This window comes from Vipera berus (assembly GCF_964194415.1).
Source record: "Vipera berus genome assembly, chromosome: 4".
Classification (NCBI taxonomy): Eukaryota; Metazoa; Chordata; class Lepidosauria; order Squamata; family Viperidae; genus Vipera; species Vipera berus.
In genome coordinates, this window is record NC_138206.1 from 556,986 (window position 1) to 579,472 (window position 22,487).

The 22,487-nt window shown below is 46.7% G+C and overlaps 3 protein-coding genes across 3 annotated transcripts; 2 read left to right on the forward strand and 1 right to left on the reverse strand.

Annotated features, from left to right (window-relative positions):
* Positions 1-244: 244 nt before the first annotated feature.
* LOC308667835 (olfactory receptor 52B2-like) lies at positions 245-1,198 on the reverse strand (the record flags this gene model as incomplete). The annotated part of the gene is made up of 1 exon (XM_081327365.1): positions 245-1,198. One exon carries the CDS (start codon positions 1,196-1,198, stop codon positions 245-247), a length of 954 nt encoding a protein of 317 aa, XP_081183491.1.
* A 13,738-nt stretch (positions 1,199-14,936) lies between these two features.
* Positions 14,937-15,722, forward strand: LOC308668021 (olfactory receptor 52P1-like; the record flags this gene model as incomplete). Its single annotated transcript, XM_081327681.1, has 1 exon — positions 14,937-15,722. The coding sequence occupies one exon, from the start codon at positions 14,937-14,939 to the stop codon at positions 15,720-15,722; it is 786 nt and encodes a 261-aa protein (XP_081183807.1).
* A 4,903-nt stretch (positions 15,723-20,625) lies between these two features.
* LOC308668022 (olfactory receptor 51B6-like) lies at positions 20,626-21,576 on the forward strand (the record flags this gene model as incomplete). The annotated part of the gene is made up of 1 exon (XM_081327682.1): positions 20,626-21,576. The coding sequence occupies one exon, from the start codon at positions 20,626-20,628 to the stop codon at positions 21,574-21,576; it is 951 nt and encodes a 316-aa protein (XP_081183808.1).
* Between the last annotated feature and the right edge of the window lie 911 nt (positions 21,577-22,487).

A 22,487-nucleotide genomic window follows, 5' to 3' on the forward strand; every position in this document is an offset into this window, starting at 1 on the left:
GGGCAGCTGACTCCAGGGAAGAGGCACCACACCAGGCAGGGACGGGCAAGGAGCAGGCAGCTTTAATGGATCTGCAGCCACAGTGACCGCTGCAACAAGGAGGAAGACCTGGAAGTGCAACTGCGCCACAAGAGTTCTCGCGGCTTCTGACCCATCTCCTTCCCCGGAGAGGGAGGCAGTTCTCCCCCTGTAGCCGCCTTCAACCCAGGTCCTCCCTCAGAGTTTGGCCGAGGTGGTCCGGGGTTCAGAAGCAGGTCCCCCCCCTCTGGGAGAGCACACGAATGACCAGCTCCCGGATCTGCTTCGTTCGGACCCCGTAGACAATGGGGTTGAGCATGGGCGGCACAATCACGTAGAGGTCAGCCAACAAGATGTGGATCCAGCTAGGAATGTTGTGGCCGAAGCGATGGGTGAGGAAGGAGAAGAAGGCCGGCGTGTAGAACAAGAGGATGACCGAGATGTGGGAGCCACAGGTGCGCAGAGCTTTGCGCCGGGCTTCCTTGCAGGCCAGCTGGAAGACGGCCCGGAGGATCAAGGCGTACGAGGCAGCAATGAGCACCACGTCGACGCCAGAGGACAGCAGGGTCGTGGTGAAGCCGTACCAGATGTTGGCGGTGATGTCCCCGCAAGCCAGACGGGCGATGCCCATGTGCTCGCAATAGGTGTGCGGCATTGTGCTGTGGCCACAGTAGGGCAGCCTCTTCAGGAGGAAGATGGGGGGGAACATGATGGCGAGCCCCCTGACGATGGCGGCGATGGCCACTTTCCCTATCGCGGAAGGCGTGAGGATGGTCATGTAGCGCAGTGGGTCACAAACAGCCACATAACGGTCGAAGGCCATGGCCAGCAGGATGGTGGACTCTGCAATGAAGCTGAAGTGGGTGAAGAACATCTGGGCGATGCACGCGTCAAATGAGATCTTCCTGGACCCGAACCAGAAGATGGCCAGCATCTCTGGCACCGTGGAGGTGGACAGCATGAGGTCAGCTACTGCCAGCATGGCCAGGAAGAAGTACATGGGCTGGTGGAGGCTGCGCTCTGTGGCGATGAGAAAGAGGAGAAACACGTTTCCCGTGAGGGCCACCACGTACATCAGGCAGAAGGGGACAGAGATCCAGATGTGAGATGCCTCCATGCCAGGGATTCCCGTCAGGACGAAGGTTATGGGGTCAAAGCGGCTGTCGTTAAGGGCGGCCATGGGGGAGCAGCTTCGTCCAGTGGGATCCTGGCTCCTGGACAGAGAAGACAAAGCGAGAATCCGAGCATCAGCCCATCTCAAGAAGTTCTGAACGAGAGGGCCCAGGGCAGGGCTGGTGAGAAGGAGGAGGAGGAGGAGGAGGAGGAGGAGGAAGAGGGGATGCCCTCCTCTCATGGTCTACAGCAGAAGGAAGAAGTGTCTCCAAGTTCTCCACCAGTGTTGAGTTTTAGTCTGGGTTCCCCTTTCAGCTGCTTCTCTTTCTCAGGGCTCTGGAACGGAGCTCCCCTCCTGCAAGGGCCCAGTCCTGGTCCCCCTCCTGGACCCCCACTGCTGGGAGCGTCAACCCCCTTTGACCACAGCCGAGCCTCAGAGGCCCGGTGGACTCACCAATGAGACCTCTGGCTCAGCGCCTGGGCTGCACCCACCTCTTTGCCTCCCGGCCCACCCAGCCTCAGGACCCATACTGCACTGCTCTCTCCTACCTGCGCACAACTCTTGCTCCACCCTTCCTGGCCGGCTCCACCACCTTCAGCGCACACTGGAGGACTCCGCTCGCCGGCCTGGGCTCCCTCTGGGCTGCCGGCACTGTCTTTCCCGAAGCGCCTGGGTGCCGCCTTCCTTCTCTCCTCCCTCGCGGCAGCAGTTGGACATCCGGCTGAGTCTCTCTGTTTTTGCTGTTGCTTCCTTGCGCCAAAGTCACCCTGTGGACAGGAGGCATCTCTAAAAATGCACGTTCGGACCCTCCTGCTCTCCGCACCTTGCAAGGCAGCTAACCCAGGACCCCCCTCAGCCTGCTCAGGAGCGGAGACGGCTGGCATCAGGCACTGTGCCAAGGGAGGGAAGCCCGTCCGACTGGCCGGGAGGCAGGAAGGCTGAGCGGGTAGGAATTTCACTCTGCAAGCTTCAGAAATGATTAACCGGGTCGTTAGGGGGGCGCCCCGGGCTGTTCCAGGCCCATTTGGGAAACGCGTCCAGGGACAGCCCCCCCGCCCCCCTCCCGCCCAGGATTAAGAGGCGCTGCCAAAGTAAACTGGCTCCATCTTCCCCGTGACTCCCGCTTTAAGACGCGTCCTTGGCTTCCTTCAGCAGATGGTGGGGACGCAGCCTTAGCCGAAGCGGGAAAGGGAGCCAGGGCGGAGACCCGACGCCTGCAACCTTTCCCAGCGGCTGGAGACTCACTCGGGATGCCAGCCGACTCTGTGTCCCGGCTAGCGAGTAAAGGGTCCTTCAAGGGCAGCCCAAAGCGCCTTTCCTTTCCCTCCAAGACCCCCGATTCCCCTCCCACGCCCTTCTCGCCCAGAGTCCCGTCCGACGCGGCGGACGAGCCGTCCGCTGACCGCGCAGCCGGCGAGGATCTCTGCCCGGCGGAAGGATCGCGCGGAGTCCTCGGCGGCGCCTTCCCCGACCCGCCGGCCGGGCTCGGGACCCGAGTCCCGCGCCCGCCCCGTCTGCGCAGAGCTCCGCCGCCCGGAGCCGCCCGGGCTCTTCCCGGCTTCCAGCCGCGACGCGGCCAGAGGGCGCCGCCGGGCGCCGCGGGGCTTCCACCCCCAGCGCACCCGGGCAAAAGGAGCCCTCGGCGGGCCCGCTCCAGGCTCGGGCGTGGCCCCCGGAGCTGCCTCGGCCATCCCGGCCCCGGCCGGCGGCCAGGAGAGGCGGGCGGGGTCCCGGGCGCTGCGGGCTCACCGGTGGCTGGGAGGCGCCTCCGGGCCGCGTCGGCGCTCGGGGCAGCTGCTCGGGAAGGCTCCGGCCAGCTCGGGAGGGGCGCCGCTATTAGTGCCCGCCGCCTCCCCGCCTGGGAATCCAGCCCGCGTCCGCCCAGGGCCCGCAGGGACCGTTAACCATTAACTGGGCTGCCGCGCTGCTTCCCGGCTGCCTTGCGGAGGGAGAGCCGCTGAATGCTGCAGGCAGAAAACCCAGCCCGGGTGAACGGAGAGCTCCTAGCCGAGGGGACCGGAAACGGGGGCTTCGAGGCCCTCGTGGCAGAGAGCGTCATCAATGGGTGCAGGGGGTCCAAAGCAGAGACAAGGAAACAACACCCCCCCCACCCATCCCAGATCACAAAGTATTCTGTTGAGTTGTACCTGTGGTAGACCTGGAAAAGACGTAAGAAACTGCGCTCACCGAACACGCCAAACTCTAAGCCCAGGTTAACATTACATAACTCAACAGAGTCGATTGACAGTGACACGGGTAGTATATCAATCAATTAATCAAACTGCTCACCTACAGTATCACTTGACAGTGAGGTGGGTGGCATATCTATAAATAAATTAACAAACTATTCACCTAACATGGGATATCCCAACCAATAAGCCATAAGACACTGGAGTCCTTGATGCTTTCTGAGCTTGGTGGTTTTCGTGCAGATGTTTTATTACTCAACTATCATCAGCGCCGATTATGTCGCCTAGCTGGTCATGAAACCTCTGCAAGAAAACCACCAGACTCACAGAGCACCAAGGACCCCTCGTTTCAACCCTCAGCTGCAAATACTCACTTCTATAAAATGAAGGATGCCGTCTGCGCCACATTTGCAGGCAAAGATGGAGACATCAAACAGGATGCTGAGGATAGAATGACGGTGAGGATGAAGATGTAGCTGGTTCAGCTACAAAATGGAAAAAAAATAGCTTTGGCCACTTCAAAAGCACCTTTTTCTTATTCGATGGAATTCATGTCAGAAGTTAAACTCAAAGAGTTGCTCAAACCGCAAGATGAATGGCAGGAGTTTAGTCATCATCTGGCGGACAAAATCGCTCGGATCCGGACCGGCTTGGACTCTGACTGGGCAGAGTCTAATGTGGAGGAATCAGGCGGTCTTGAGCACGTTATCTGGAATGAGTTCGACCCTGTTTCCCCTGATGATGTGGACAGGATCATGGGGAGACTGAGCACCACCACCTGTTTGTTGGATCCGTGCCCCTCCTGGCTAGCTTATGCGGCTCGGGAGGGAACACGAGGCTGGTTCCATGCAGTGATAACTGCTTCTTTGAAGGAGGGTGTCTTCCCTGCCGCCTTGAAGGAGGCGGTGGTGAGACCCCTTCTCAAGAAGCCTGCTTTGGACCCGGCTGTTTTAAACAACTATCGTCCAGTCTCCAACCTTCGCTTTCTGGCGAAGGTTGTTGAGAGTGTGGTGGCGCATCAGCTCCCCCTGTTCCTGGAGGAAACTGATTATCTGGACCCGTACCAATCGGGCTTCAGGCCCGGACACAGCACGGAGACGGCATTGGTCGCGCTGGTGAATGATCTCTGGAGGGCTAGGGACAGGGGTTGTTCCTCTGTCCTGGTCCTATTAGATCTCTCAGCGGCGTTCGATACCATCGACCATGGTATCCTGCTGCGGCGTCTCAGGGGGCTGGGAGTGGGAGGCACCGTTCTACGGTGGTTCTCCTCCTACCTCCAGGGCCGCTCGCAGTCGGTGTTGACAGGAGGGCAGAGATCCGCCCCGAGGTCTCTCATTTGTGGAGTTCCTCAGGGGTCGGTTCTCTCGCCTCTCCTGTTCAACATCTATATGAAGCCGCTGGGCGAGATCATTCGTGGTTCTGGGGTGGGGTATCATCAGTATGCTGATGATACCCAACTTTTTCTTTCCACCCCGAACCAACCCAGTGATGCCCTCTCCGTGATGTCCCGGTGGCTGGAGGCGGTTCAGGTCTGGATGGGGAGAAACAGGCTTCGTCTCAATCCCGCCAAGACTGAGTGGCTGTGCATATCGGCATATCGGGTTAACCAAGTTATTCCATCCTTAATGATGGGGGGGTGAGGTGTTACCCCCCGTCGATAGGGCTCGCAACTTGGGCGTCCTCCTGGATTCATGGCTCAATTTCGAAGACCATATAGGAGCCGTGACCAGGGGGGCTTTTGCTCAGGTTCGCCTGGTGCGCCAGTTGCGTCCCTATCTGGACCGAGATGCCCTACGCACAGTTACTCACGCGCTTGTGACCTCCCGTTTGGACTACTGTAACGCTCTCTACATGGGGCTGCCCTTGAAGACCACTCGGAGGCTTCAACTGGTGCAGAATGCGGCCGCGCGAGTTGTAATGGGGGTTTCCCGATACTCCCATGTAACACCTCTACTCCGTGAGCTGCATTGGCTTCCGGTTGCCCTCCGGGTGAAATTCAAGGTGCTGGTTATCACCTATAAAGCCCTACATGGCCTGGGTCCGGGATATCTGAGGGAACACCTGCTGCCGGCATCAAACGCCCTTCGCCCAGTGCGCTCCCACAGGGAGGGTCTGCTCAGGGTCCCGCCGGTAAGAGATTGCCGGCGGGTGACACCCAGGGATAGGGCCTTCTCGGTGGGAGCGCCTGCCCTCTGGAACCAGCTGCCGGTGGAGCTGAGAACTGCCCCCGACCTCCGATCATTCCGCCGGGGCCTGAAGACCTGGCTCTTCGAGCTCTCGGGCCCAGACTGAGGAGAAATTTTTAATTTGGGGTTCTTTTTAATTGAGTACAGGGTCAATTTAATATTTTTTAATTTGGTTCTTAATTTTTGTATTTTGGATTTTTAATTCCCTGTAAACCGCCCTGAGTCCTCAGGGAATAGGGCGGTATATAAATATAAATAAATAAATAAATAAATAAATAAATAAATAAATAAATAAATAAATAAATAAATAAATAAACCTGATAATAATAATACAGGCACCTGCCCACATAACACCCCAGAGGTAACAATTTTATTTTTATTTTAATTCCATTTATATCCCGCCCTTCTCCGAAGACTCAGGGCGGCTTACAAGCTTAGCAGTAGCCTTCATTCTATGTATATGCCTGCTTATTAGGGCTTTCACACACACCCCCCAAGCGGCATTATTACAAAGTCAGCTTAATTGCCCCCAACAATCTGGGTCCTCATTTTACCTACCTGGGAAGGATGGAAGGCTGAGTCAACCTTGAGCCTGGTGGGACGCGAACCTGCACTAATTGCAGGCAGCTGGTGTTACTTAAGGAGGCATTAGCCCACTGCTCCACCAAGGCCCTTTTATTAATTGTCGATAAGAAAGACAAAACAGTCTGGATAGTGGACTTGGCAGTGCCTGGAGACAGCAGAATAGACGAGAAAGAACTGGAGAAGATAACAAAATATAAAGACCTGCAGATAGAAATAGAACGACTGTGGCAAAGGCAAGCAAGGGTGGTACCAAGAGTAATAGGCGCCTTGGAAAAGTCTCTGAAAAAAAGACTTTTCTTTTGGGTTTAATGGATAAAGAACCTGAAAAAAGAATCTGGAAGTTTGATGTTACATATGTTGACAGCTGCAGGAATATTCTGCAGAAAAATGGAAGGACACTTGGATTCCCACAGTGGACAAACAGCTGCAAAAGTTGATGGAGTTAGCAGAGATGACTAAGCTGACTGCTTTGACTAAACAAAAGAAGACATTTTATTTCTACTTGGAAACCACTTTTGGACATTGTGCTCGAGGTGGGGAAAAAATGAAACTTTGATTTTGGGTTTTACTAATTAGACGGGTTCGTTGTTATAGAAAGTATATATTACCCTAAAAAGAGTTGAGTGAGGTTCAGAAAGTCATAGAATAACAGTGTCGGAAGGGACCTTGGAGGTCTTCTAGTCCATCCCCCTGCTCAGGCAGGAAACCCTGTACCGTTTGTGTTATATGTTTTATGTTACTGCCTTACTCTACTGCATCAAAAGGAGTCCTAAATCCATAGTTTCTTTTTCCCCTTTATATTTTTCTCTCTTCCCCTTTTCTCCCTTATTTTCCCATTATTTTAATTTTTTTATTTCTGTATTTTACATTTTGATAAATTAATAAAAATACTGAAGCAGCCGTGATAGGCACCTCGGGTGCAATCCCGAAGCATCTGAATACCATCGGCATTGACAAAATCCCCACCGGTCTATTGCAAAAGGCAGCTTTACTCAAAACACTTTTCATCCTGCAAATATACCTTCAACCCCATCAAACAACACATCTGCTCATCCCAGGTCCTTGGAAAGGACTCGATAGGTGGTTAAAAAAAAAAAGGCCAAATCCAGTCTGAACATCAGGCTGACTGTGCAACGAACCAATAATAATAAAAAACTCACAGCATACCTATATCAAAAGCTGAAGAACATTTTTAAAACAGACACAGACTATATCAAACCTGGATTAAAGAATTCGATAGCAATCCGGTGGTTTTGCACACAGAAATCAAATAAATAAAAAATAAATATTAGAAATGTTAGAATCATAGAACAGCAGAATTGGAAGGGACCTTGGAGGTCTTCTAGTCCAACCCCCTGGCTCTACTCAAGGCCTTCTACACCTGTGGCTCTCATATCTGCGTCATCCTCATCCCTTTTGTGCCAGGCCTCTTCTCCATTCTGACCCACTGCTTCGGAAACAGGGCGGCCCCCCACGTCCGCGTCTTCCTGGCTAACCTCTACCTGCTGCTCCCTCCCACTCTCAGCCCCATCACTTACGGCATGAAGACCAGGGAGATCCGCCAGAGGGTGCTCCGCCAGGTCTGGAGGAGGAAGAATTCCTTCTGAACACCCCAGCAGAAAGGAGGTGCATGCCCCTCCCCCAAAGCACCAAGGACTCACATCCGGAAGCAAACAGGGAGCATCTGGTGCTAATTTCCATTGTACGGCAGCTGGAAATTGCAGGCTGCACTCCTTAGAACAAAAAATTAAGATAGGATCTAATTAGAATAGAACAGAGCTGGAAGGGGCCTTGGAGGTCTTCTAGTCCAGCCCTCCACTTGAGCAGGAGAACCTATACTGTCTCAGACAAGTGACTGTCTAGTCTCTTCTTAAAAGCCTCCAGTGATGGAGCATCCACCGCTTCTGGTGGCAAGCTGTTCCACTGGTTAATCGTCCTCACTGTCAGGAAGTTTCTCCTTAATTCCAGGTTGCTTCTCCCTTTGATCAGTGTCCAACCATTGTTTCTTGTCCTTCCCTCTGGTGCTTTAGAGAATAATTTTACACCCTCTTCTTTGTGGCAGCCCCTCAGATACTGGAACGTTGCTATCATGTTTCTTCCTTTTCTTTAGCCAAACCCCAATCCCGCAGCCGTTCTTCGTATGTTTTAGTCTCCAGGCCTTGGATCCTCTTAGTTGCTCTTCTCTGAACTTTTTCCAAGCTCTCAACGTCTTTTTTGTAGTGTGGTGATCAGAATTGGTCACTAGGGTTTTATAAAGAGGTACTAATACTTCATGTGATCTTGATTCTATGCCTCTGTTTATACAGCCCAAGATTGTATTAGCTTTTTTCATTGCTGCTGCACACGGCTGGCTCACAGTCAAGCGATCGTCCACTAGGACTCCGAGGTCCCTCTCACAGTGGCTGTTTTTGAGCCAGGTCTCACCTAATCTGTATTTATATCTTTGATTTTTCCTGCCTAAATGTAAAACTTTGCTTTTAAAACTCATTTTGTTGGATAGGGCCCATTCTTCAAGTTTGCCAAGATCTTTTTGAATCCTGAGCTTGTCTCCTGTGGTGTTGGCTACTCCGGCCAGTTTGGTGTCATCTACAAAATTGATGAGTTCCCCTTCTATTCTCTCATCTAAGTCATTGATGAAGATATTGAAGAGTCCTGGGCCTAAGAGGGAGCCTTGTGGTACCCCACTGCTTATTTCTCTCCGTGTGGATGTGGTGCCCTTGAGGAGCACTCGTTGAGTGCGGTTTGTCAGCCAGCTACAAATCCATCTGGTGGTGATGTTGTCTATTGCATCTCAGTTACTGGACAGCACTTTTAATGTGACTTTAAGGCTTCCATCCTCTGAAAATATTCATTCTTTGATTCAGGACTCCTGGGATAATAATCTGACAAAACTCTGATCTCTCTAAAGTTATCAAGTTCATATTCAACAAGCAAAGCAATTGGGTTAACAGAATAACAGAGTTGGAAGGGGCCTTGGAGGTCTTCTAGTCCAACCCCTTTTTCAAGCAGGAGATCTTATGCCATTCTGAACAAATGGCTGTTCAGTCTCTTCTTTACAAATTCGGTCCGGTTTTTGTTTTGCAAAAAACCAAATCCAGTCATTATTTGAATCCATTGAAAAGGTTGAAAATTGTGTCACTATAAAGCGTGTTAAAGAAGGCACAAAAAATATTCATCTGAGGTCATCAATCCCTTCCTCAAGTCAGGAATGCAACTTAAGGCACAGCAGAGAAACGTCCATCCATCTTACGACTGAATTTTAAATATTAAAATTGCAAGCATGCAAAGTTGCAGGAGATGCCAATCTATATATAAACATTTAGCAATATGGTTTTATTTATTTAAACAATTCACATGGCCGGTCAATTCACACACTCCCATCACCCTCCAGCTTCACAGAGCATAGAATACAGGGTAGACTCCACGTGCCAGGAGGGACCTTGGAGATCTTCTAGTCCAGCGGTCTCCAAACTTGGCAACTTTAAGACCGAAGGCTAAAACATATGAAGAACCATTGCAGGAGTTGGGTATGTCTAGTTTAATGAAAAGAAGGACCAGGGGTGACATGATAGCAGGGTTCCAGTAATTGAGGGGTTGCCACAAAAAAAGGATGGGGGTCAACCTGTTCTTCAAAGCACCTGAAGGCAAGAGAAGAAGCAACAGATGGAAACTAACCAAGGAGAGAACTAACCTAGGACTAAGAAGAAATTGTCTAAGAGTGAGAACAATCAACCAGTGGAACGATCTGCCTCCAGAGGTTGTGGGTGCTCCTTCAATGGAGGCTTTTAAGAAGAGAGTGGACAGCTACCTGTCTGAAATGGTATAGGGTCTCCTGCCTGAGCAGGGGGTTGGACTAGAGGACCTCCAAGGTCCCTTCCAATTCTGTTATTCTATTGTGGACTTCAACTCCCAGAATTATTATCCTTCTCATCTTTTCATCTTGCCTATTACCTATTTCCTTAGCTTCTTAAATAAATAAATAAATAATTTTGTTGTTTGTAGCTCATGATTTATGCTCACTGCCTTTATTTAGTATCCTATTGCAATTGATGTTGATTGATTATTTAGTATCCTAAGACGATCACTGAGTGCTGTATCTTATGGTTTATGATGACTGTATTTTGTGATGATTATGATCATGATTTATCACTTGCTGTTTATATGTACACTGAGAGCTTCTGCAAGGGAGGGAAATTCCTTGGGTGTCCATTCGCACTTGGCCAAAAAAGAAATCTGTTCTAGTCTTTATTCTATTCTATTCTATTCTATTCTATTCTATTCTATTCTATTCTATTCTATTCTATTCTATTCTATTCTATTCTATTCTAATTTCAATTTCAATTTCAATTTCAATTTAATAATATTTCTATACCGCCCTTCTCCCTGAGGACTCAGGGCGGTTCACAGGGCAAGAATAAAATACAAAGTTACAAATATTAAAAGGAAATTAAATAATTGCCCGATTTTAAAACAATTAATATACTACATTTATAAAAAACCCCAAAAATACTACAATAAAAATACAAGAATAAACCCCACCAATCCCCCATCAGGCCAGGCCGGCTTGTGCAAACAAAAACGTCTTCAGATCGCGACGAAAGGAGCGAAGATCGGGCGCCATCCGGAGCTCTACCGGTAACTGATTCCATAGTTCCGGAGCGCCCACAGAGAAGGATCTCCCTCTGGGGGCCACCAATCGACATTCTCTGATCGGTGGCACCCTGAGGAGTCCCTCTCTGTGGGAACGCACAGGGCGAAGGGAAGTTGATGCCGGCAGCAGGTGTTCCGCTATTATTCTATTCTATTCTATTCTATTCTGTTCTGTTCTGTTCTGTTCTGTTCTATTCTATTCTATTCTATTCTATTCTATTCTATTCTATTCTATTCCGCTATTATTATTCTGTTCTATTCTATTCTATTCTATTCTTTAGTCTACTCTTATTTATTCTATTCTATTCTATTTCATTCTTAATTCTATTCTTTTCTTCTATTATATTATATTATATTCCATTCCACATTCTATTCTATTCTATTCTACTCTGTTCTATTGCATTCTATTCTTAATTCTATTCTTTTCTGTTCTATTCTTAATTCTATTCTATTCTATTTTCTATTCTATTCTATTCTATATTCTATTCTATTCTTCTATTCTATTTTATTCTATTTTATTCTATTCTTAATTCTATTCTGTTCTATTCTTAATTCTATTCTATTCTTAATTCTATTCTATTCTTCTATTCTATTCTATTCTATTCTGTTCTGTTCTATTGTATTCTATTCTTCTATTCTATTCTATTCTATTCTATTCTATTCTATTCTATTCTATTCTATTCTATTCTTATTGCATTCCACATTCTATTCTATTCTATTCTATTCTATTCTATTCTATTCTATTCTATTCTATTCTATTCTATTCTATTCTATTCTATCCCATAATTCTATTCTATTCTATTCTATTCTATTCTATTCTATTCTATTCTATTCTATTCTATTCTTAATTCTATTCTATTCTTCTATTCTATTTTATTCTATTCTATTCTTAATTCTATTCTATTCTATTCTTAATTCTATTCTATTCTATTCTATTCTTAATTCTATTCTATTCTTCTATTCTATTCTATTCTATATTCTATATTCTATTCTATTCTATTCAGTTCTGTTCTATTGTATTCTATTCTTTTATTCTATTCTATTCTATTCTATTCTATTCTATTCTATTCTCTATTCTATTCTATTCTATTCTATTATATTCTCTATTCTATTCTATTCTATTCTATTCTGTATTTTATTATTCTATTCTATTCCATTCCATATTTTCCATTCCATTCAATTCCATATTTTCTATTCTATTCTATTCTATTCTTTTCTGTTCTATTCTTAATTCTATTCTATTCTATTCTTAATTCTATTCTATTCTATTCTTAATTCTATTCTATTCTTAATTCTATTCTATTCTATTTTCTATTCTATTCTATTCTATTCTAAATTCTATTCTATTCTATTCTTAATTCTATTCTATTCTATTCTATTTTCTATTCCATTCTATTCTATTCTATTTCTATTCTGTTCTGTTTTCTGTTCTGTTCTGTTTTCTGTTCTGTTCTGTCCTATTCTATTATGTATTTCTATTTTATTCCATTATTCTATTCTGTTCTATTCTATTCTATTCTATTCTATTCTATTCTATTCTATTCTATTCTATTCTATTCTATTCTGTATTTTATTATTCTATTCTATTCCATTCCATATTTTCCATTCCATTCAATTCCATTCCATATTTTCTTTTCTATTCTATTCTATTCTATTCTATTCTATTCTATTCTATTCTATTCTATTCTTAATTCTATTCTATTCTATTCTTAATTCTATTCTATTCTAAATTCTATTCTATTCTATTCTATTCTATTCTTAATTCTATTCTATTCTTAATTCTATTCTATTCTAAATTCTATTCTATTCTGTTGGGTTTCCAAGACCTGAGAATGTAACACAGGGATGGTTTGCTTGTCCTGACCAAGATCCTATTTTCTCTTCCACTATTTCTTTTCCTTTAAAAATTCCACGGAGCCAAAGCAACGCTCGTTTGCCAGTGTTTTGCAGTAACACTTCCAGGGACTAGCAGGAAAAGCTGGATCCACATGGCGCCTGATGCGATGGCTTCCAGTCCATCCATGTGCCCCGATGGGCCGGGCTGCTCTGCAGAGGCTCCTGCCCGCACTAGGCTGTCTCCAGGGCCGGCAATACTGCAGGGAGAGCTCTTCAAGGCATAAAAAAGCAAGAAGGAACCAGAGAAGGGCTGAGTTTGAATTCCAGGCAAGGATTTCACTTGGTCTGTTCAAGACCATAAAGATTCCTTTCTCATGGAAGGTGCAACACTTGTGCTACACAAGAGCGGGGCCCGGAGGATGCACAACACCCCACTGTAAAGGACCCCACAAAGCTGTCTCTGCCTGGTGAGTGTTCAAGCCCAAGAGACGCATCCTGTTTGCTAGCCTAGTTGGCTTCCTAGTTCAATTCCTAAATTGGTAGCCAACATTTCTCTGCCTTTTCAGGGGACTGGAGGCAAAAACAGATGAGAACGGTTGCAGGAATTGGGTATGTCTGATTTAATGAAAAGAAGGATTAGGGGAGACATGATAGCACTGTTCCAATATTTGAGGGGCTGCCACAAAGAAGAAGGGGTCCACCTATTCTCCAAAACACCTGAAGGCAGGAGAAGGAGAAACAGATGGAAACTAATCATGCAGAGAAACAACCTGGAATTAAGGAGGAATTTCCTGACAGTGAGAGCAATCAAATGGTGGAACGGTTTCCCTCCAGAAGTTGTGGGTGCTCCACCACTGGAGGCTTTTAAGGAGAGATTGAACAGCCCTTTGTCTGGAATGATACAGGGCTTTCCTGCTTGAGCAGGGGTTAGACTAGGACACCTCCAAGGCCCCTTCCAACTCTGCTATTCTCTTATTTATATTTTATTTGTACAGTTGCCCCTTTAATCCCCACCCCTACCAAAGCACATTGCTATCACTGGGAGCCCAGAGCTGCCACCTCTTTTTTCCCCACATTTATTTAAAGTTTTATTTAAAAAAACAGAACCTCACACTAAACATTCCGTTTACTTTCTGCCTCTAAAAAATGAAAAGCACTTTTCGATGTGGTGGTGAATTTCAAGGTAATGGGTTATTCAGGTCATGTGGGAATGGTTACTTCAGATGAGAAGAAAATATGATGAATCTCTGAGGTTCAGAGTCCCATCAAGACCATTAGATAGTTCAATGACATCTCCATGTCACCCTAATGCTGATGAAGATCAGTCTTGATTCTGGAGAAGATGGAGAAGAAGATGTAACACTACGTCTCAGAAGATAAAAAGTCTGGGAATATGCTCTGAACCGGCTTTGCTATTGTCACTAGAAATGCATTTTTCCTTCGTAGCTCAAAAAGAAAAAAAGAAATGCCAGATCATTTCTTAGTACTTGCTATTTCCTTATCCTCTTTTGAAGCTCTTCCAGGTTTCTGCCAAGGAGGATTTGTCCATAGTTTAGCTGAGAGCAAGACCTGCACAGTAGTATCACAGGAGGCTGAGAATGAGAAGGTTTCCTGCAGAAGAGTCCTTGGCCCTCTCTGAGCTCGGTTGTAGGCACTGGTCGTTTCCAGGGACAGATCACAAGGGATGAAACGCCCTCAAGGAAACAGCTAAGCTCAGAGAACATCAAGGACCTCCCAGTCCCCCTCCTCCTTTTTGTCCCCCTCTCTTCCTCCTCCACTCTGCAAATCCCACTCCTTTCTCGCACTGGTGTCACCTAGTTTGATAATGAAATGTCTGCAAGAAAACAACCAAGTTCAACCCTGAGCTACAAAGATTCTTGGTTTCCTGCAGCTCTGAGCACTTTCTCGCCGACAAGCTCACTTTCTCAACTAAAAGTTACACACAACACAACCAGGCACCGCGTAAATACTGCGCAGGGCCCAGTGCAGACATCCTGGAAAGAGAGAGAGAGACGTTCCCTGAGAATGGGCTCCAAGGCAAGTCTGAAAGCTTGGAAGACTAAGCCTCTGGTCCCAACAACCAACCTCATCACCTATCTCTTTCTCTGCTTTGATTGACAGGTGCTACGATCTTCAGTGAAGCTGGTGGCCAAAGTGATTGGTTCATCTTGGATGACCTGAATGATGGGCAATTTGACATACTCCTGGTCCTTTATCTTTGTCTTGCAAGGCATCCCAGGCCTGGAGGCATACCACATGTGGTTCTCAGTGGCAGTTTGCACTGGCTATGTCATCATTATTGCTGGGAATTCTATCATTTTACTAGTCATAGTATCAGTACCAGCCCTCCACAGGCCCATGTACTACTTCCTCTGCATGCTGTCTACTATTGACTTAGCAGCCACCACCTCTACATTGCCCAAGGTGCTTTCCATCTTCTGGCTCCAGGCTAGGGAGATCCAGTTTAATACCTGTTTGACCCAGATGTTCTTCATTCATGCTTTGTGTATGATGGAGTCAGCAGTGCTGCTGGCCATGGCTGTAGATCGTTACGTGGCCATCTGCTTCCCTCTCAGGTACAATTCTTTCTTCAATGGCTCACTGGTTGCTAAGATGGAGATAGCAGCGGTTGTCAGGGGAACCCTGCTGATGTGCCCCTGCCCTTTCCTGATCAAAAGACTCTCCTTCTGTCAGACAAATGTTATCCATCATACTTACTGTGAGCACATGGCCGTGGTGCAGCTGGCCTGTGGAGACACCAGAATCAACAGCGCTTACGGGCTAAGTGTGGCCTTGATTGTCATTGGAGGGGACCTTCTAGGCATTGGCCTCTCCTACTTCTTCATTGTCCGTGCAGTGCTACGGCTTTCCTCCAGTGAGGCCAGGTTCAAGGCCTTTGGCACTTGTGGTTCCCACCTCTGTGTCATCACAATATCTTACAGCCCAGCACTCTTCTCATTTTTCACCTACCGCTTTGGTCACCACGTGGCTCCCCATGTTCATATCCTTCTGGCTAACCTTTACCTTCTCGTTCCTCCTATGTTGAATCCCATTGTATATGGAGTGAGAACCAAGGAGATTCGGGAACAGGTCATTAGAGTGTTCCTCCCAAACAAGGTCATTGTCAAACCCAGATCTGTCTGAATCTTCTCCCCAAATCTCCTTCTCCCTCTTCTCATCTTAGCTGCCGCTAGACGCTGTGATCGGTTGGGGATCCTGAAATGTTTGGCACCAGGTTTTCTGTGGCCTTCCTTTTTCTCTGGCCATCAAGTGGTCTCCAGTTGATTGAGGTCTTTGGTGGATGCTGGTCATTCATGAGGACTTGTCTGCTTAGTGTCCTGTGTCCTTAGGCAGAGGTTTTGTTTTGGTTTCTTTCTGGTGCTCCCTTTGAGGACAATAGATGCTCCCTCATTTTCATCTAACCGTGGCAGGGAACAAAACAAATCTCGGCAATTACTGTCACAGTATAGGACAAACCTTGATTGGTGGAAGGAGGCCTCTACTCTGGCCACTGTCATTTATGTTGTTAACCTTTTCAGATCACTCCTAGAGATTTATAGTTCTGTGTGAGGCACTAGATCCCTAAGAGGATCTTCTGGAAGCTCCTTTCGGTCCCCCTCCAAGTTTGCTGCTCTTACTTTTAATTAATTGAAGCCTTTCTTCTTGATGTTGTGTCAAGGTAATGATTTAGAAGCTAACCGGCTTGTGTAATGTGAGATGAATGATGCAGTGTTAGGCATGACTCAGCAGGCGTGTGTATCCCTTTAAGATCTTGAGTATAAAAGGGAAGGCCTTGCTGGAGTCTTTCTCCTCCGTTTGACTGCTGTAACTGCTTTATATTGGAGTTTGCTGAATCACCACGTGTACGCATTTTCTTTCTAGTGTACAATTGTAGATATTGTAATATAAACCACCATTTAATTACAAACCACTGTTTACTGTATTTACTCCTGGGTTACCTCAACACAATCAGACTGTGCATGCTCTGACATGTTGCTTTAACATCTCTGTATTATTAGTATATGGAACTGCCTTCATGGGAGTGTTAATTAGTCAAATTGTCAAATAACCCAAAAGCAGATTCCTGTCCCTATTAAAATGGTCTCTTCTAAGGCAGGATCTGTCCCCTCTACCTTTCCATGTTTCCATGTTTGTTCAATGTGGGCCAGGCCTGCTGCCCATGGGTCATAGCTGGCCCTTTAGCTGTCCTTGTCCAGCCCACAGGTCATAGCCCAGCCCTTCAGCTGGTCCTGTCCAGCCCATGCTAGAGAGGAGGGGCAGTGGTCCCCACAACAGTCCCAGTTTCTCATGTAGCCCCTTAGGAAATTAATTTCCCACCCCAGATGTAGGTACTGGTATGAGGTCTGTGGTAGCCCGTTGGCCAAGATTCCCTTTTGCAACATGTTTTTCACCCAAAGCTTGTATTCTTTTCATTGAGTGATTCATGTAACTTATGCGATTGCCACCTTGTGTTGGATAGCCCACCTCTTTTGTGGATATCCCACTGTTGCCACCCTGTGGTCATGAGTTTTTTAAGTCAGTGGGCTCCAAAACATAAGAGAGCCGAGCCAAAACAACAACACGGGTCTGTAGGCAACCCAAGCATTTTTTTAAAAAAATTCCATTTATATCCCGCCCTTCTCCGAAGACTCAGGGCGGCTTACAAGCTTAGCAGGCTATTTACAAGCTACTGCTCACCTCTCTTGCCATCGTTCCCCACTGCTACTGCACCACCAACTACTACCTCTTGTGAGTTCTACTAGTGGAGGATAGTATCATTTTCTGGCTGCTTTACTGTGGCAGAGTGATGCACACCTTCTCTCTCACAAATCACCAACACCCCAGCTGTCTCTCAACACAGCTTTTGCAACCAATGTGGCAGTGCTGGCTGGGGAGAGAGCTTAAAGCGGTAGGGCAACTGCTGCGCAGGTGTGGGTGTCAGGTCTATCCCAACTCAGACACTTGGGAAAGAGAGAGGAGAAAGGGCTGCCTAGTACTCATTAGCAGCACACTAGTTTAGTGGAATTTTCCTCCAACGGGATTTTCCCATGTATTTTACCAGGAAACATAGATAGGGCAGCCTAGAAAAGTAAGTGCCCTCCTAACCATACCCAAGAATTCCGAATTTGTTGGTGATGTCCATTTTGCTCTGTAAGTTCATGGTGACCTAACCGTAACCCTAAAAGGATGGCACCAGGATGACCATGGAGGGTCTGAAGGAGGCAGTGCAAGACAGAGGGGCATGGAGATTGTTGATCCACAGAGTGGCCAAGGGTCGGACATAACTGAATGGCTGACAGTGACCATGTTAAGTCATCGTAAGGAATAAGGAGCAAATTTTAACTAGAGATATTATGCCAGATTACTTCAACAGTTTATATGTTTTGAACTCTTATTTATTTCCTGTGGTGATTAATGTCTCCATAAAATATGCATAAATATGTTTTTCATTACAGTTGTTCTGCTAATATTTTCCAGTTTGCTCAAGGCTTCACATCATCCAGTGGTATCCTCCTGCTCCCAAAAATAAAATAAAATAAAATCAGATGCTGTCCGGGTTAACAGCGCTATCGCTTCCATTTCCAAACAATGTTTTACACCTGAGAAGACAAACCCAGGATCCAAAAAGATCTTGACAAACTTGAAGAATGGGCCCTATCCAGCAAAATGAGTTTTAATGTGGAGAAAAGCAAAGTTTTACACCTAGGCAGGAAAAATCAAAGGTATTACAGATTGAGCGAGGCCCGGCTCAAAAACAGCAACTGTGAGAGGGACTTTGGAGTCCTAGTGGACGATCACTTGACCGTGAGCCAGCCGTGTGCAGCAGCAGCCAAAAAAGCTAACACAATCCTGGGTTGAATAAACAGAAGCATAGACTCAAGATCACACAAAGTATTAGTACCACTTTATAAAACCCTAGTGAGGCCACACCTGGAATACTGCAGCCAGTTTTGGTCACCATACTACAAAAAAAGATGTTGAGACTTTGGAAAAAAGTTCAGAGAAGAAGAGCAACTAAGATGATCAAAGGGCTGGAGACTAAAACATATGACGAACAGCTGCAGGACTTGGATTTGGCTAAAGAAAAGAAGAAACAGGGGTGACATGATAGCAGCCTTCCAGTATCTGAGGGGCTGCCACAAAGAAGTATAAGGTTTCCTATTTCAGCAGAAGATTGGATTAGATGACCTCGAAGGTCCCTTCCAACATCATCATCATCATCATCATTATTTATTATTATTATTTTTATTATTATTATTATTATTATTATTATTATTATTATTATTATTATTATTATTATTATTATTATTATTATTATTATTATTATTATTATTATTATTATTATTATTATTATTATTATTATTATTATTATTATTATTATTATTATTATTATTATTATTTTATTAGGGGGTCACGTTATTCACCAAGGCACCAGAAGGCAGGACAAGAAACAATGGTTGGAAATTTATCAAAGAGAGAAACAACCTGGAATTAAGGAGAAACTTCCTGATAGTGAAGACAATTAACCAGTAGAACAGCTGGGCTCCAGATGTTGTGGGCACTTCATCACTGGAGGTTTTCAAGAAGAGACTGGACAATCACCTGTCTGAGATGGTAAAGGTTCTCATGCTTGAGCAGGGGGCTGGACTAGAAGATCTCCAGGGTCCCTTCCAACTCTATTCTATTCTGTTCTGTTCTGTTCTGCTCTGCTTTGTTCCACTCTTATTCCACACATGTAACTATTTAAAATTAAAAAGGAATGGTTATATCTTCCCTTGTGTTTTTTAAAAAAAGGCTTGATTATTTTTGTCATATGTGAGATGAGTCTACCTCCCCTCCGCTCTGGAAGAGAAGGAGAAGGGTTAAGGGGTTAAGGGGTTATGGGCACACACCCCCATAATCAATGTGCTGCCTCTAATTTATGAATGGCAATTTCAGAACCGTTCAACTGGGGGGCTTACCTGGAAAGAGAACATAATAAAAATAAAAGAATAATACAGATGACCAGAAGACCAACTTCACATGACATTCCTGTCCACCCCACACACACACTAAAGCAGGGGACTCAACCCCACCCCACCCTTCCTATGCCAAGGCAAGGTCAACAACTACATTTTAATTGTTTATGGACAGTCCGTAAGATGGGCACAGAGTGACCACACAGACACACCCAAGGGGAAGGTCATCCCAAGGGCAGGGAATGCACAGGAAAATGGCAGGGCTTCTCCCGCCTGTAAGGCCACTTAACAATTGTTCAAAGTTATAACAGACACCCCAAAATTATATATGACCACGGGAGGGAGGGAGGGAGGGAGGAAGATGCTCCAGCAACAGCTTAGTGAGGCCAACAGCAGATAGTATTAGATAACCTTCATTGTCGTTTTTTACTGTGGGCACAACTGCACACATTAAAAATGAAATTCAGTTGCTTACTCTCCAAGTGTACACATACGGTACCCAACCCACTGTACGCTTAGAAGACTCCCATTGTGGGACTGCAGCCCTGTTTGGTCCTTCCCTCCCCCGAGAGACTGCCGAAGGCACCTCAGCTGAGGCTCAGGGCTGGCAGCTGCTTGCAAGGCAGAGCACCAAGACACAGCAACGTCCGTCTCCATGGATTCCCCTCTACTCTTGGCTGAAGACTCCCAGATGCCTCACCTCAGCCACCCTCTCCCTTTATAAGGACTGTTAGCAACCCGGGCTATGACCATAGCTAGGAATGAATCCCATCCAAAGAAGAAGAGAGGAAAAACTGAATTTGTCTCTCACAAAGAATCTCTCGATTGCCCGGCTTGGAGCAGAGACAAGGCGCTCTTGAAGAAGAAGCCTTGCCTCGATGCACTGAAATAGACAGGTTCCCACCTATTAAAAGTCAGGAAGATGCTTCTGGGTCAGCCTCCTGGCCCAAGAAGGAGTCAGGAGAGATCATCAGCGTGATATTCGAGAGCGCCAGGCTGGCTTGGTTCTTGTGTGAAGGACCATCTCGAGAAGGTTGTGTGACAATTCAGCATTTTACACCACTGGCAGGCACTCGCTGTGACTTGCCATGGCGTCAGCTACCCTCGCCAATGCCAGCGTGGCAGCGTTTGCCCTGGGAGGCTTTCCTGGGCTGGAGACGGCTTACGGCTGGATTGGCATCACCATCTTCTGTGTCTACTTGGTTGCCCTGCTGGGCAACTGCTCCATTCTCTACATCATCTGGGTTGAGCCAAGCTTGCATCGGCCCATGTATCAGTTCCTGGCCATGCTGGCTGCCACCGACGTGGGCCTCTGTGTCATCACGATGCCCACCGTGCTGGGTGTCCTGTGGTTCCGCCTAAGGCAGATTGGCAGTCAAGCCTGCATTGCTCAGGCCTACTTCCTCCACTCCTTTTCCCTCATGGAGTCCGCCGTGCTCTTTGCCATGGCGATGGACCGCTTCGTGGCTATCAGGTACCCTCTGAGATACTCCGAGCTGCTGACCACCACCAGAGTCATACAAATTGGACTTGCCCTCTTTCTGAGGAGCACCCTTGGCTTTTTGCCCGCCTTTTACTTCCTGGCAAAGTTCCCCTACTGCAGAGACCCTACATTGTCCCACTCCTACTGTCTGCACCAGGACCTGATTCGCCGGGCTTGCAGTGACACCACTTTCAACAACTACTACGTCTTGGTCCTGATCTTCCTCAGCATGGGCTCTGACCTCCTCTTCATTCTCCTTTCCTACAGCCTAATCCTGAAGGCAGCCCTGGGCATGGTCTCCAGCGGCCGCAGCCCTCTCAAGGCCCTGAGCACCTGTGTCTCCCACCTCTGTGCTGTCCTGGCCTTCTGCGTTCCTGCGCTCGGACTGTCCATTATACACCGCTTTGGGCAACATGCGCCTCCCTTTGTCTATGTGCTCATGGGCAACGTCTACATCCTGTTCCCACCATTTATGAATCCCATAATTTATAGCATGAAAACCAAGGAGATCTCTGGCCGTCTCCTCCAGATGCTCAGGAACCTCTGGAAGATGTAGCCAAAGGGAAGGCAGGAGTACTTAATCTCTGCACAGAAAGACAACGTCACACTCCTTTTGTTTGCCTCCCACAAGGAAATCCTTTCAATGCTAGATGGCCAGGCAATAACTAGAAGGACCTTGTCTCACCAACCTTCTAGGGAGGTCAGTGCCACCACCATGACATTTCTGATCTTTGAATAGGTTTTGCACAAGGACAGCGAGGTATTCTAGGATCCCCATTTTTAAGTATCTTCCACAGCTTGAGATGTTCAACAAAATCAGGGGCCTTTTTGCCCCCTCTCCTTTGTGGCGTCCCCTCAAATATTGGAATACTGCCCGGGGGAGACATGATAGCAATGTTCTAATATTTGAGGGGCCGCCACAGAGAAGAGGGGGTCTCACCTCTTCTCCAAAGCCCCTGAAGGCAGGACAAGACGTAACGGATGGAAACTAGTCAAGGAGAGAAGCAACCAGGAGCTAAGGAGGAATTTCCTGACAGTGAAAACAACCAGTGGAATGACTCGCCTCCAGAGGTTGCGGGTGCTCCGTCACTGGAGGTTTTTAAGTTGAATAATCATTTCTTTGCAATGGGGCAGGGTCTCCTGCTTGAACAGTCACTAGGAGATCTCCAAGGTCCCTTCCAGCTCTGCTATTCTGTTATTCTGAATGTAGCATATTAATTTCTTTTTTATATTTTTTCCTTTCTCAGTTAGCCTACCTGCCTCTGCAGTCACGTTTCATGTTTTTTGCCTTTTCTAAAACCATCCTGCACATCTCTTTTCTCATGTCAGGCTCTAATCTGCATTAGATGATCCTAAGCATTGCTTTGTTAGTGTGTGAAATTAAAGATATTGAATGATAATATGCACACTCTGTTAAGCCTCCTCCCTTTAGTATTGATGCTATGTCAACCACTGTGTCATTCTCCA